The sequence below is a fragment of the Homarus americanus genome, unplaced genomic scaffold (assembly GCF_018991925.1).
Source record: "Homarus americanus isolate GMGI-L3 unplaced genomic scaffold, GMGI_Hamer_2.0 scaffold19117, whole genome shotgun sequence".
NCBI lineage: Eukaryota > Metazoa > Arthropoda > Malacostraca > Decapoda > Nephropidae > Homarus > Homarus americanus.
Window position 1 is genome coordinate 4,410,536 of NW_024754704.1, and position 16,285 is coordinate 4,426,820.

General features: G+C 35.9%; 1 protein-coding gene across 4 annotated transcripts in view; it reads left to right on the plus strand.

The window, feature by feature from the left end:
• Positions 1-16,285, plus strand: part of LOC121855980 (rho GTPase-activating protein 21-B-like) — a 64,352-nt gene that overhangs the window by 33,473 nt on the left and 14,594 nt on the right. For 3 of the 4 annotated variants that reach the window (XM_042351203.1, XM_042351205.1, XM_042351202.1), the window contains 4 exons: positions 645-807; positions 2,371-3,135; positions 12,359-13,332; positions 16,128-16,212. In XM_042351203.1, coding sequence (XP_042207137.1) covers positions 645-807; positions 2,371-3,135; positions 12,359-13,332; positions 16,128-16,212 — 1,987 coding nt within the window. The remainder of the gene's footprint in view (positions 1-644; positions 808-2,370; positions 3,136-12,358; positions 13,333-16,127; positions 16,213-16,285) is intronic. The other variant, XM_042351204.1, reaches the window with a different exon arrangement.

The window sequence follows — 16,285 nt, forward strand, 5'->3', positions numbered from 1 at the left end:
GATGTTAGATAATTTTAAATATTTATTATAAAAGGTCGATATAAATATGCGCTTATATACGCACATTCCGGGGAAGGTAAAACGCTCAGGGGAACCAATCGGCTATTTGTAGCTATAGACGAGGGGCGGGGCTTATGGGCCAGGTTAACATGGAAAGGGTATAGATAGATATAATGGGGCTCTTTTGTGGAATGAAGTGTCATAGCAAAATATGTTACAGCAGTTTGAGAATAAGTGTATATGAAACTAAATGAAGAGAGAGTTTTGTGTGCTTTTGGTTCTGACCATCGTGCATAATAACAGAAGAATAAATGAAAAACACAAATATTAAAGGTGACTGTTTATTGAGTCAACATATTGCATAAGACACTTTTGACATGACATGAGAAATTTTGAGTCTTTAGGACAGTGGTATCCATAAGACATCTGTACAGTGTATGGAGAAATTAATCATTTGCTGAAATTCTGAAATTTCTGTTGTCTTTAGCCACAAGAAGTCTGCCTTGACTTACCTGTACTGAGAGAACTGTTTGATGAAATACTACTAATTCTTGATCTCTATATCATCTTTTCCTGCAGTATAATTGTAAAAGTAGACAGGTACTGTATATACTGTATATTGACTCTGGGCTATTTTTTTGTAGGCTTTATGGTTCTTTAATGAAGATGATGGAGAAGAATCGATTCCACCTGTTATTAGTCAGAGTGTTATCCAGAGCCCAGCAGGTGACTGTCTGCCCCTCACCTCAGAGTGTGACACTCCCTCCAGCCAGGCTCTTCTTCTTCATAACATCCAGAAAGTTGAAGGTAGAACCAGGCATATTTACCACTGTGCAGAGATAGTTTAACATTTCTTAAAGGAAGTAAAAAAATATTAAATTGAACTTGATAATTTGGGCAACATAACAGTAAAATTTCTGTTAAACTGTCATTATATAGCCATGTAAATATTAAGGCTCTTTTAACAATTATTACATGTAGTATCTGAATTATGTAAATTGCATTCTGAAAAAGCAGTAATAATTTCTTTTAGTTACGTATATATTTTAGTTATATACGACTATTGTTTCTATGTGTTGTCACCTAAGACAGTCTATATATTGGTTGACCCAGATTTATCTCCTACATTAGTTATATACGACTATTGTTTCTATGTGTTGTCACCTAAGACAGTCTACATATTGGTTGACCCAGATTTATCTCCTACATTAGTTATATATGACTATTGTTTCTATGTGTTGTCACCTAAGACAGTCTACATATTGGTTGACCCAGATTTATCTCCTACATTAGTTATATATGACTATTGTTTCTATGTGTTGTCACCTAAGACAGTCTACATATTGGTTGACCCAGATTTATCTCCTACATTAGTTATATACGACTATTGTTTCTATGTGTTGTCACCTAAGACAGTCTACATATTGGTTGACCCAGATTTATCTCCTACATTAGTTATATATGACTATTGTTTCTATGTGTTGTCACCTAGACAGTCTACATATTGGTTGACCCAGATTTATCTCCTACATTAGTTATATACGACTATTGTTTCTATGTGTTGAAAAAGCAGTAATACATTAGTTATATACGACTATTGTTTCTATGTGTTGTCACCTACAGTATTGGTTATTTACCTCCTACATTAGTTATATACGACTATTGTTTCTATGTGTTGTCATCTAAGACAGTCTATATATTGGTTGACCCAGATTTACCTCCTACATTAGTTATATACGACTATTGTTTCTATGTGTTGTCATCTAAGACAGTCTACATATTGGTTGACCCAGATTTATCTCCTACATTAGTTATATACGACTATTGTTTCTATGTGTTGTCACAGTCTGACCCAGTACTATATATTGGTTGACCCAGATTTATCTCCTACATTAGTTATATACGACTATTGTTTCTATGTGTTGTCATAAGACAGTCTATATATTGGTTGACCCAGATTTACCTCCTACATTAGTTATATACGACTATTGTTTCTATGTGTTGTCACCTAAGACAGTCTATATATTGGTTGACCCAGATTTACCTCCTACATTAGTTATATACGACTATTGTTTCTATGTGTTGTCACCTAAGACAGTCTACATATTGGTTGACCCAGATTTATCTCCTACATTAGTTATATACGACTATTGTTTCTATGTGTTGTCATCTAAGACAGTCTATTATTGGTTGACCCAGATTTACCTCCTACATTAGATATATACGGCTTTATTGTTTCTATGTGTTGTCACCTAAGACAGTCTACATATTGGTTGACCCAGATTTACCTCCTACATTAGTTTACTACAGTTATTGACATCATTGAACCACATTATTTTTGCAATATTTTAAAGTAAATTTTTTCAACAGGTAACATTAGAGGGGACATGAAGAAGGACATCGTCTCATCCATCATATCTGCTGCTAATAGGAAAGTTCAGAAAGTAAAGTACAAAAAACCCGTAGAGGATAAGCCAGTCGATGACTCCAAGTACAGTGATAAAGATGGGGGGTTTGAGGAACGTGATATTGATAAGGAAGCCGAGTTGAGAAAGCAGCGGTTACTGGCGAAGCAAATTGAAAGCATGGTGGAACTACCCGACCCTAAGCCTATGAGTGAGCGTAAAATATCGAACATGAGTCTCATGAGTGTTCAAAGTCATCCCTCTGGTGTATCTAGTTTATCACAAAGCCTTAATAGTGAAAGGACTAGTGGTAGTGAACAAACAAAACTGGGCATATCTGGAGATAATAGTCACCCATTTTGTGTGGTAAAAAAGGACGGAGTCGGCACTAATACAGGCACAGCATCATTAGCACTAACCGCCAGTACACCCACCATCTCCACCCCTGCCACCAGCCAACAGTCTAGTCACTTAACCCCAGAAATGGCCGCGCTAGTTGGAGATGAGGTAGCTATTCGTTCATATGCTGGCCTCACTGCTAGCACCCAAGAACGAATTCGACGGTTTGAAATGGAGACGCGCGCCATGCTCCACCGGGATGTTACCAGACACCGCAGAGAGACAGAAAGACGAGACATTGAGAGGCAGAGACTAGACGAACTGTGGCAACGAGCCAAACAAGACATGGAATCTGAGGATATTTTGGACCAGATGGCAGACAATCCTACAGGTGAGATAGGAGCTTGTGACTTAGCTTAAAAGTCTACACGAGTGTGATACGCTTAGATAGGCAGTTATAACCTATAAATTCCATTTATCATGTGTATGAGCCTGATATGTAAAACATACTTTTGAAAGATAAACTAATTGTCTTGGGTGATTTTTTTATCCCCTAAACTAAGTCCCCTTGTGACTTAGCTTAAAAGTCTACACGAGTGTGATACGCTTAGCTTCAACCTCCTTTACTTTCCCTTTTTTATATAAGTAGTGAATCTATTAGAAGTTATAACCTATAAATTACCAAAGTAGTATGCATTTATCATGTGTATGAGCCTGATATGTAAAACATACTTTTGAAAGATAAACTAATTGTCTTGGGTGATTTTTTTATCCCCTAAACTAAGTCCCCTGTGCTGTATTTAGTCAACCATCTCATAGTTCTATACTTGGCTGAATCTTTATACAAGTTTTGGTCAGTGTTTAGCAACATGTGATAATTGCCCAGGTTCTTCATTTGCATATAAGGATTTGATTATTCAGAATTATAACAAAATGGTAACAGACATCATCATCAGAACAATATTATTTACTTTTTGTTTTGTTTTCCACACATTCTAGTCTATTCTACTATGTCTGACACATGTAACCAGACTTCAATGAAATGTTTTTAGATATTGAGAGATCTGAGCATATGGGAAAATAGTTGTAGGTATCTTGGCCGGACGGTAAATATACTGAACATGGATTACATTATACAGTACCTGGTGTCAGTCCAAGCCGGGGTAATGTATTAATAACTGCCCCAGTAGACCCTGATGTGAACGATCGCCAAACTGATTGAGAAAATTAAGTGAAAATGGTAAGTCTCATTAACACTCACAGGCTAGTGAGTTTATATCACTGAACACTACTGACGAGCCAGTGCCAGCTCACTTTCCTCTAATGGAAGATATTAAACATATCATCATGTAAAGGCCATATCATAAGGGAAAATACCATATTTTGCCATTGAATGACATCTCCAAACTGTCTAAAAAATTACCCAACCATAATTATGAAACCTTACCATACTTATTACTTCATAGTAGCTTTTATTTAACAGAGTTGACTATTAGGTCTTCCTCATATTACCAGCACACACTGCTAACTATTTACTGTATTAGTATTTACATCCAAATATTTTCACATATCCTACACATTTTCATGAGTCAGGACAATAATGAAACCAGTTTTTGAACACAGTCTGTGTGGACATGGAAACTCCTGTACCTCTATTCACCTTTTTTCTGATTTTTTAATGTTGCTCCTTTAATGCATTTTGCATCTTGCATTAACTTCCTTTTTAAACATATATTCCCATCTAAAACAAGCCATCCATATTACATACATATTTGCTAACTTCTTTCTTATTGCCTGTGTTTCATTATGTACCACATACTGTACTGTAGTAACCACACCAAATTTCAAAACCTCGTCAACTTTTGTCTCCATTGACCCAGTAATTTAGGTACTCTGAGACATTGTATTTTTTGTGTGTCTTTTTAGTGTTACATCTTCCTATGTCTCCTTTACTCAGTCTGATGTGTAGTGATTATGTAGCTATTAAGACTTTCATTGTGTTCCTACAATTAATGAAAACAAGGAGTGGATAATTCAGAGGTGGTTGGGAGGAGAGAGAGGGGAAGACCAAGAAGGAAATGGAAGTACAGTGTTTTTATTTTTGTGGTGGGGGGGGGGCTAGTTGTGACAGGGATGGACATCAAAGAAGCAGTAATGTGTGTGAATGACCTAAGAGCATGGCGTTGTTTGATTATTGAGTAAGTGGTTACTGTTGCCGAGGAGTGTTGCTTGCTAGGTTGTGTGTGTGTGTGTGTGTGTGGGAGGGGGGGGGGTTAGCTAAACAAGGTAGCTTTTAAGGGCCTTTTGTGGGTGTGGTAGTACAGTATAGCAGAACTCTTTATTACTGCTATGAAAAGAGATGAATAACAGTGACTGAAAAGAGTGTATGTGTGTGTTTGGGTGTGTGAGAGAGAGATTGATTATGATTATCCAGCCTAGTACAGTACTGAGAACATTTAATATTGAAAAAAAAAAAGGTCGGTTTACTTCTTATCTTTTTTTCTTCTTTTTTATCGCTTGATCATCTGGAAGACTATGTGGGATTTCTCTTTTATTTACCATTTCTTTATTGCTTTATCATCATTTACCTTACACTGTGGTGCATAATCTCATACTCAGTACAACATTCAAGATTACAGTTTTTCATGTACAATGTCTGACTCACTGCATGACGTCTGTTCCTTCTTGAATATCTGAGGCTTCATTATTTATACATATCTATTTAATGGTGGTCAAAGCAAACGTTACTCTCTGTCTGACCTTTGTGTTTCTCTTAGCAACATACAGTACCCCCCTTAAGGCAAGTGTGTAGTGCACCTCCGACTGTTCTGGTCAGTGTGTCTTTTTGAAGAATTTCCAGGCATGCTTTGTGAAATTTGCTTAGGTATATCAGATTCCTCTTTTCCATGTTCCAGTCAGTGCAGGCAATTGGAAAGTTATTATGTGAATACCAAATCAATGTGTTGGGGTTCAGAGGTAGAATATAGTTGATCAGCAAATGAAATCGTATAAAGATTTTCCAACGATAGTCTAATTTAGATGTGGGAAAGAAATTTAAACGAATACAATAAAACATTATTCTCTAGCTTGCTGTATAACTGTTGTGTTATATATTATCTCTCATAATTAACTTGTTTATTACTACATAGTTTTCTTAGTTATTATTAACATAATTTTATATAGTGATACAGTACAATGGAAGCATCCACCCAGTTATTCCAGGGTGTCTCGTGCACTTTGACTTCATATCAATGGTCTGTTTCAGGTCAATACAACCCTGTTTGCACTCAGTATTGATGAATTTAGGCTATTCAGAATTTCGTTTGTCTAATTACTTATTTTTATGTATAGAAGTATGTGTAAATAGAAACTGGTACTGTATACATCATGAATTCTTGCATCCGGTTGTTAAAATGCTGTCCGGGTCAAATAATACTGTTTGCACTCAGTATTGATGAATTTAGGCTATTCAGAATTTCGTTTGTCTAATTACTTATTTTTATGTATAGAAGTATGTGTAAATAGAAACTGGTACTGTATACATCATGAATTCTTGCATCCGGTTGTTAAAATGCTGTCCGGGCATAATATATACTTATCATTTATACACTGATTATAAGGGAGCCAAGTTGCCACTGTTCAGGGTAACTGGTGACTGCTTCTGTTTATGGTTGGGCTCTGAGCTTCTGATTCTAATGTGTTCAGGTCATGTAGTATTATATGGGTCAGGGGAGCCAGGTTGCCACTACCCATATCTCTCTCTCTCTCTCTCTCCGACTGTATTAAAATGAATTCATTAAAACTTTGCCTGTAAAAGAAAATAGATTTTTTTCCATGCATTAAGTTGAACTTAACCATAGTTTTTGTCTTTAATCATGTAAAATGAGTTTGGGTGACTGGTCAAAGCTTGTGTTTTATGATTTTGGCTTTTTCACGAAACTTGTTAAGTGGAAAAGAGCATAAATGATTGAGCCAGGTTGCCACTACAATGTTTATGATCTCTCTCTCTTTCTCCGAGGGTATTAAAATGAATTCATTAAAACTTTGCCTATTAAAAGACCAATTTTTCCATGCATTAAGTTGAACTTAACCATAGTTTTTGTCCCTTCTTGTAAAATGAGTTTGGGTGACTGGTCAAAGCTTGTGTTTTATGATTTTGGCTTTTTCACGAAAATTGTTAAGTGGAAAAGAGCATAAATGATTGCTAAATCATCCTCATTGCAATGTTTATGATTAATAGCATTGTAAAAAGTTAAAGAAAAGGGCTAAAAATACTGAAAACGTTTGAGTATTAAAACCAATCGAATTAAAAAATACTTTTATGTTAGGTAGTTACATTTTTAGCCCCTTTTCCCTTCCCACTAAAACAATATAATGGGGTTTACACAAAGATATGTTTACAGAGCTTATACAGAGGCAATTTTTACAGAGTTTAAACAAAGATATGTTTACAGAGCTTATACAAAGGCAATTTTTACAGAGTTTACACCGATATGTTTATGGAGCTTATACAAAGGAAATTTTTACGGAGTTTATACAAAGGATATGTTTACAAGCTTTAACACAAGTGAAACATTTACTAGGTTTATACAAAGACATTTATTGAGTTGACAAGATTACTGGGTCTATCTAAGACTTACACCCATCATTAAGATTACTGTACTGTATCAACTTTTATCAAGGTTCTCTGCATTATGTCCTGGTTGCAAAGCTTAATGTGTTGGTGGTGTGAACATTGTGAAAGCATAGTTATGTGGTTGTCATGTCTTCGGTTACTAGCAATGTTCTTAAATCACTGTTGAGTGGCTGTCATATTTCAGAAACTAATCATGCTTTTAAAACTGCTAAATTGTTATCATAATGTGTACGGCTAACTTGCTACACATGCAAAGTATTCACTCTGATATGTATATGATACATAACAGAGTATAGTAGTCATGTGTATAATGAGTTTCCAGGTAAGTATTTACATATTTTTATCTGTTTTGTGGACAACTTATTAGATACAGTAGTTGGTTTTGGAACTAATTATTATACCTAGGAAGTATTTGACATTTTGATATCAGCATGGCTAGAAAGAAACAGCTTTAAAGTTTTTTGGAAGGCAAATTTTGTGTACTAACCAAAATTTGAGTTAAATATGAAAAAAAAATCCTGTACAGGTATTTTTTTAATGAATTAGGTTCAATTTGTTATTCTACTGTTAATTTTTATGTTTATTTGCCTGACATGTGAGAGAGTAATAATAATATATATATATACTAACAAAGTACATATGATATATCCTATGACAGAGCCTTCCTAGTGTCCTGACTACATTGAACATTTGGAAAATATCTGCTTCTATGAGGTATTTTGTGAATAGGATTAACCAACCAGTACAACAACAACCTGCATGACACACTCTGCATGTTTGTTTGTTCTGAGCTTCATGTACTGTAGTAGTGTAGGCTGCAGAAATATTGTACCTGCATGATATTGATTAAAGATGAGAAAAATTAAGAAATTCTCAAGAATAAACTATCTTAATCACCAAGAAACTAAAGGAATAATAAAAAAGACAATTATGAATTATCTGAAGTTGTAAAAGAAAGTGGTGTGTACGGAGTGATATACAGTATAAAAGATACAGGTGGTCCAAGTTTTATGTGAGGGTTGTGTTGAGAAAATCTCACCAAGCAATTTCACTAAGAGATCCACTTACATGTTTTAACAGGGATGTGTTGCAAAACCTCATTTGACCCAGCCCCCCCCTCCCCCTCCCCAAGAAATAATCTAGTAAAATTTCCCCAAATAAGATGAAAAGATAAAATAATTGTCTCACATTATATAAAAAGTATTTAAAGAAATACGACTTATTGTATTTAGTACATGAATGCTCACCATCAACAGTGACAGTAATCACTTGAAATAGTTTAGACATTATTAAAACCTTTTACTGTATACTACTTAAGATTATGCTTGATCTGTTTAGATAAATACATTAGAATACTCTGTATTAATATTAACACCACGTTATGGTGGTATGTCAGTTTTACACCTGACACTACGGATTATTTAGCAAATACAGGTACTGTACAGGGGGTTCCTGGGTTACGAACGGTTCTGTTCCTGAGGATATTTGTAAGTTGTATTTGTACGTAGGTTGTAACACATGCTATATGTATACAGTACCGTACTTCCAAAACAATGTTTAAGATCACTCTATATCATAGCTTTAGTCCTTATGTACATCTAAAACACTTAGTTTAAGTCAAAATAAGAAATAGAATGACAAAATACAGTAACTGAAAGTTAAAAAAGTCAGCAGGTAAATAAAATACTGTACTGTAAATTTCAAGTTTAACTCCGTTCTTATCGGCAGGATTTCGTAAGTCGGGGGGCCTCCTTAATATACGGTATGTTCAACTCACGTAAGCGCTCCGCACGACTGTTTACAGTGTTGAACAGATAGAGCACAAACTGGGTATAAACAATATTTAATTTTATAAATTTAAGAGAAAGATTTGTGTTTGGTCAAGTTTGCTGTTGTGAGGGACAAGATGATGTGGCTGTCCTTCAACATTTATTTTTAAAACAGTTATTATTTCAGTATCTTTATTTTTACAGCAAACAGTGGCTGCCTTTTATTGTATTAGAACTGTAGAAAAGATAAATGTTTTTATTTACTCTTTAAAGTCTTTTCTCAGTTAATACAGAGACACGAGGAGTTACACACTGGTATTTTGGGGTCAATTGTCCCTTCTTGCTGTTGTAGATTATCTCTCTCTCTCTCTCCACTTACCAGCTTACAGGTATACTAGCCACTTGGGTTATTGGTCATTAGTCCCTTATGTATTGTACTCAGCCGTAAATAGGTAAACTGTCAGGTGTACTTGGCAGTGATAAAACTTTACTTTGATGGTCAAGCTTACTGTCAGTGGGAAGGGTTGAACCTGTCCTGTTATACCTTGTGTTTTGTCAATAAAGCCCCCCGTGGCCACATTAACATTATAACACATTGCTGTATTTGAAGACCCAAACAATATTCTTCACTATTGTCGTTTTTCTAGTTTTTCTCTCTCCTGTTTGCTTACATTTATATGTACCAGGGTATTAGTTTTTTGTTTTTTTATGGTTTTCTTTTTCATTGTGTGTGTGTGTGTGTGTGTGTAGCCCAGCTCTTCTATCAATGCAAGTGTTTTTCTTGGAACTTTGCATAAATGTGTTTTACTGTACCAGATGTTACATAATGGAACACCAAATTCAAGTCTCTGTCATATCACAACCAAGGTGCACAGTATATACATATATATTCCTTATGGGATCGGAATTGATTTTGCACAGTTTGTTCTTGTTTGCATTATCTCACACAGCTTCATTGAAGAGGATGTTCATAGCACCAGGCACCTACTATTTGGATGATATGCATACAGTGAAACCTCCATATAACGGACCTCTCCCTCTCTCTCCCTCCTTAAAATCCATCAGATGGGGATTTCATAGTTAATGAACCCTCGATATAATGTACTTTCATCTCTATATAGTTCTTTATATGGAGGTGTCATATATAACAGACCCTTGATATAACGAACTTTCCTCTCCATATACTGTAGTCTGTTAAATAGACGTTACACTGTAATGGTCTTGATGGCTGTTTAGACTCAAACTTAAGTTCTAGTGATCTTGCACTGCTTGATGTGGAATGGTGATCTTTGGCACCCAGGCATAAACCATAGGGCTGATAATGCATCTTGAAAGTAGATCTTATTGCATTTTTATCACTTCCTAATAATATACTGTACTGTAGGTAGTGAGTCAACGTAATTGTGTGGAAATATTTAGTTTATGTCTTTGTGTTAAAGGAAAGTATTACAACTTTATATATTGGTGTGGGAGTCACTGTAACAGGGCTCTCTATCTTATTAAAACCTTCGCTATATTAAATTAAAAATCATTATATTATGCAAGTAATAAGATTTTAGTACTGTAGAGCGTCATCACTTGATTTACAGAAAGGTTTTATTTCAGAAAGTCATTGATAAATCTATCCTTCATATACCAAATGATGTCTGTACAGTATTTCACGTCTTGGCATCATAATGTCGTGGCAGACATCATATTACAGTGTATTATGCAGGTATTCCTTGAATTCTGTCCGTTGATTCTTTGTACATTGAGTGATGCCTGTACTGTACTTGTTAAAATGATTAAATATGGCAGAATTTCCTACATGCACATGTTCATTTACAAGTAAAGTACAAAATATAAGTGTGAGTAATGGCCGTAAAACATTGATGACGACGACTCTATGACGGGTAAATATATCCTGTTGTTTATTGTGCCTAGATAAGAAAACTTGTGTAACTATGTGTTCACGTAATTATTTTCCGGTAGAGTTTGGGATATTTTTGTCTATTATTGTAGTTATTTAGTTATGTGACCTCAGTGGAAAAAGATATGTACTTAATCCTTTTTTAGGAGGAAGGAGATGACTTCCAATCCTTCTTGGATGTACAGTCCCTTTCACTAGTGGGTTTACAGGGGCTCGCCATGTTTTTATGCAGTGTGGCAGCCCTGTGTTTGTTTACATTTGACAGAAGGAAACTCACAATAGTAAATATACTAAGGAATCAAGTAAAACAGTATTATAACAAACATCTCAGTGTAATGAATTTTGGAATATTTATATGAGGAGACCCTGTAAACAACTAGTGAAGGGAGCTGTTTATCTGAGTTTATATGCATTTTGCAGTCTTTCATCATCATCATCCTTAATGCTTTTAAAAACTCTTCTATCTTAGGTCCTGCAATATTAAGATAGCACATTAAAGAAATGACCATGAATTTTATATTAGGTGCCAATGCCACATCCTTGTCATTCTGTGTCATGCTTTTGAATGCTAATATTTCACACATGTTTGATGGGGGAGTTACTGTATTAGTTTTGAGGAATTAAAGGACAGATGCTCACCATGGCTTAGTAATCATACTATGAGGTGTAGAGTAAATAGTAACAGTCCATAGGTCAGTTATTTTCAGTCTCAAACATTGTATGTATGTTTTTAAGACCACCTTCAGATATTTAAAAAAAAATTCAAAAGGAGTAAGTCTGGTTAAATGTACAGTGGAGTTGTAAACTATAACAAACTTAAATTTATGTGGTACAAGGGCTGTCAGACTCAGCTATTGCAATAAGGGTGAAAGTTAAGAGCTGACCTCCCTTATGGCTATGATGGTGCTGTTTATATTTATTGGTAACTACAGAATATTTCACATTAAAATTATTAATACTTTACCTCAAATAATAAGAAAATAATAATGGGAAAATGTAAGTTGTAGTGTGGGTATAGTATTAGTATCATTATGTTGTACTTTATGAGCTAAATAGCCTATTTATTGCAAGCCATTTAGCAGCATAGTGATTATAAACTCATGTGTAGAATGTGATAGTGTTGTGAAAAGTCCGTCTCAAAATCATAATTGGTTGGTCATGTGTTGTCTGTTTGTGTAGGTAAACTGACCTTATGTAATGTTTCCATTGATTAACATTTTTAGTTGAGTTAAACATTATAGACTATACATGTATATAAACTGTACAGTGAATCAATACTACTTATTCTTATCTTTTTCAGAGGTTGTTCGCAAGATTTCAGACTATTCATGGCGTCTTCAAGGCTTGAGTGAGAGTGTGGGTGGGGAGCGAGGATCTTTAGCCTCCCAGGGGTCAACCACTAGCTCCCAGGCTGCTCTCATCTCTGCAGCCCTCTCTCACCATCCTCTCTCTAACACCTCACTTACACCAACCACTAATGCCACTGCCCAGGTACCTAACAACCACTCACAGCTTCCAGTTATTAAGATAGTCAGTGAACCTTCAGTAGGAATGGCATGTGATGCTACTAATGATTCTAAGCATGGCATGATTCAGCAGAGCTCACTTCCTTGGCTTGAATATAATGCAGCTTCGCCTCACAGCACTTTAGGCTCAACTTCATCCTCTGGTAGCTCAGGTTATGGCAGTCTGACACGGTCATCTCATGCAAGTAATCCAGGTGATACTGAAGATACAGGTGGGAAGGCTGTAGAAGAAAGTTGTCAGATTGAGTGTAGTAAAGACGTGACAAAGTCGTGCACAGGGTCTCGGCAGTCATCACCTTCAAATCCAAAAAAGAAGAAGTCGAGTAAAGCATCTGGCTTTCTATTCGGTTTGACCTCTTCTTCCTCCTCTCCCTCCCTCTTCCCCTCTATGACTGAGGCTGCCGCTGAACTAACCCCAACACGTAAAATTGGCCAAACAACTATTTATCCAGAGAGCCCCCGACCCCCGCCTCACAATGTTCATTCTTCTTCTCAGTCTCATTTAACTGCTCCAAGTACCACACTAACTCCCAACCCTAATACACCTCTCCAGGGCCGCCACAAAGATTCCATTCTGCACCATATCCTACCTAGTCGTCTCTACCACTCTCCTCGTCCCCTTCGCCGAGGATCCTCTGCCGAGAACGTGACTCAACCGCTCGTCACCCCTATCTCCCCTTCCACATTTGACACCCAGAAGGTTGTGAATAATGGCACTTTGAAGAGAGCCAGAACCAGCAGGGACCAGGTAGGGGTGCTGCTTTGCACTCCTCTCAGTAGAAAAGTCAAATTCATCAGAATCTTTTGATATTGCAAGGAGATGCATTTATGTTTTTAAAGTTTCTTCCTCCCTCAACATATATTACTGTTTATGATGAGCAAGACAGTTCACCATCATTCTCTTTGGCTTTCTGTTTAACTAGATAATGCTGTCAGCTTTATTTTGCATTTACCAGGTTCTAGAGGATTATAGTTTCCTTCACAGCAACTTGAATTAGTGTAGTTTTAGTATTTCTCCAAGAAGTAAAAGTTTAAGGTGTAATAGTGTATAGAAATTTGGGTATATTAGTGTACAGTACTGTATTAATATTTTACACACACACACACACACTTACACACACACACACACTGCTCAGGTAATCTTTTGTGCTTACAGATGAATAGTTATGCATAGTAAGATGATGTAAAGGTTTTATTCTAGGTAAACTAGGTGCCCATAGGTACTGATACAAACACTTTACACTATGTTTGACTCCTACAAGTTAAACAGTGGTCCAGATTAATCACTTTAATGTTCATTTTGCACTGTTCCTCTCACTGCTTCACTGTAGATCATATGGCAACAATCATGAATTTATCCATTAAGATCTGTCAGTAAATGAAGGGGGCCTGATAAAGGTAGCCCAAATATCCTGTAATTTGATCTCTTGATTTGGTAAATAAGTGTTGAAAATATATACAATAGTTTTATTTGTTTCTTTCTCATTGGATGAGATGCCTTGAGATGAATTTACTGATAGGCCTACTGTATATGTTTTGAGACAAGTACAAAGAACTTTTATGATATACACCAAAATTTTTAAATGAAATACATGAAGTCAGTAGTAATCTGTATTACCTATATATTTAAAGATGTCTGGCATAGTCACAAATACCTGTTCAGTTTAGAAGGAATAGATTTGGTAAGAGGGACCATCGCTGGGAGTGCATACAAGATATATTTCTCACTGACCCTAGCCATTATCACACTAGACACAGGTGCAGCAGTCACAGCCTCAAGAGTATTGGCCGTTCTCCCAGTTCTCTCTTGACTCATATTTTTCTCCTACTTTTTCCTGTTGCTTCATCTTTCCCTGATGTATGTGCTTGAGGAGACATCTCATCCCTACTGATTAATCTCTCTTAATTTAAGTGGTTGCTGCTAACATCTGATTGCTTTATGTATTAGTCAAAGAAAAATGCTTAGTTTGTCAGTTATAGCTTCCCTCTACAGTGGAGGATACATTAGTTGTGTTCAGTCTTTTCTTCCTCTCCCTTTTCAAATTGTTTCCTTTATGCATCATTCCTCCTACAGCGCTTAACCTAAGTTCATGTCCTTTGGCACTAGGCACTCGCTTAAGAATGAGGTGTTATAGCTACTCCTAGATCATTTTAACTTAGCACCTATCATGGGGTAGACACAAACCTTCACTTTGAGATCCATCTTAACCTAAAATAATTGCATACATCTCATGATGTGGTGCCAACATTAAAAATCCCACATCTGTACCACATACTCCACATGATTCCTCTTTTGCGGTTGATATGTGCACCCAACCATAGTGTCCACCACATATTCATTTAGGAGTCACAAGAACTTCATTGGTACAGGAGGCCTAGTGTACAGAGTATACACTATCCCTAATAAGCTATCAGGCCTATGGAATCACCTATGGAAGGAAATTAAAATTTATTTGTGGCTTGCAAAAATTGAAGAGGCATATAGTGTTGGCTTTGTACGTCCATCTATTTCTCTTTCCTTTCCTTCTCTCCTCCATACATCAGTACACACTCTGGCTGTAAAGAAACTTCTCTTACACATGCATCTTGAAGAGTATTGCAGTATCACATCAAAAGTTGGCCTCTACAACCGACATATTTTTGTTTATTAATATTCGTTAGGTTAGCTTAATATACTTTTATCAAGGTTTTTTTGTCAAAACAGTAAAGTAGTCATGAAGCTTCACATGGAATCACCGGGTCTTAATGAGTACACTATTGTTAAAGTCAGCCATCATCACCTACATTTTTACACTTTCTGACCTTGAATACTTTTTGCTGACCTTCATTTTTAGCTCAGTAAAGGGAGCTCACAATTAAAGCCAATGTATCGGGTAGGGCAGTTGCATTTTTATAATATCTTATTAAGTTTTTTAAAAGATTTATATGTAAAACCATGTTCAGTATTCAAGAACCAGATGATTAATACAGACATATACATCTAACATACACAGCTTTACAGTACAGTAATACAGTACCAAGTTATGAATGTAAGTCAGTACAATAGTTAGAGATGGAGAATAGGTTTAAATGTTAAAGCATCGATTGAAATTGATAATTGAGGCGAAGTCAAAACATGCATGAAGGCAGTTGCTATATATGCTGTATGAGATTTCACATCAGTGCAAGTTTGTTTCTTCCTGCTGAAGGTATTAAATGTTTTATTTCTAGACATACAACAAACTGCCACACCTATACATATGTCTAGTTCAATTATTGTTTGAAATTTCTTCCTGCCAACTTGATCTTGAAGATTTAGTTTGTCAACCTATAGCCAGCGTGTACAGTACCAACATCTCGCCCCATTATATGTCTGTGCTCTCCCTAACCAAAAGTTTTTGCAGCAATACATTAGTTATTTTTCCTAAGTACTATAAATATTAGGCTCAATAATTGTAATTATAAGTAGGTTTAGGCCAAACCAAGATCTTCATCAGTAGTTCAGAAACAATTAAAAGAAAGCCAGAATTTTGTCATATCTTATGAAAATGTAATTTACTACAGATTTTAAATGGTCCAGAAACTGGAATGCCGCGATGTGGTTCCTTAGACTCTCTTCGAGACGGCCCACACGTATCACACGATGATGGTGAGTCGATCTCAAGAGTTTTAGTTGGTACATTTAAATTAGGTAAGATATTTTGAATAGTGAGTAAGATTGC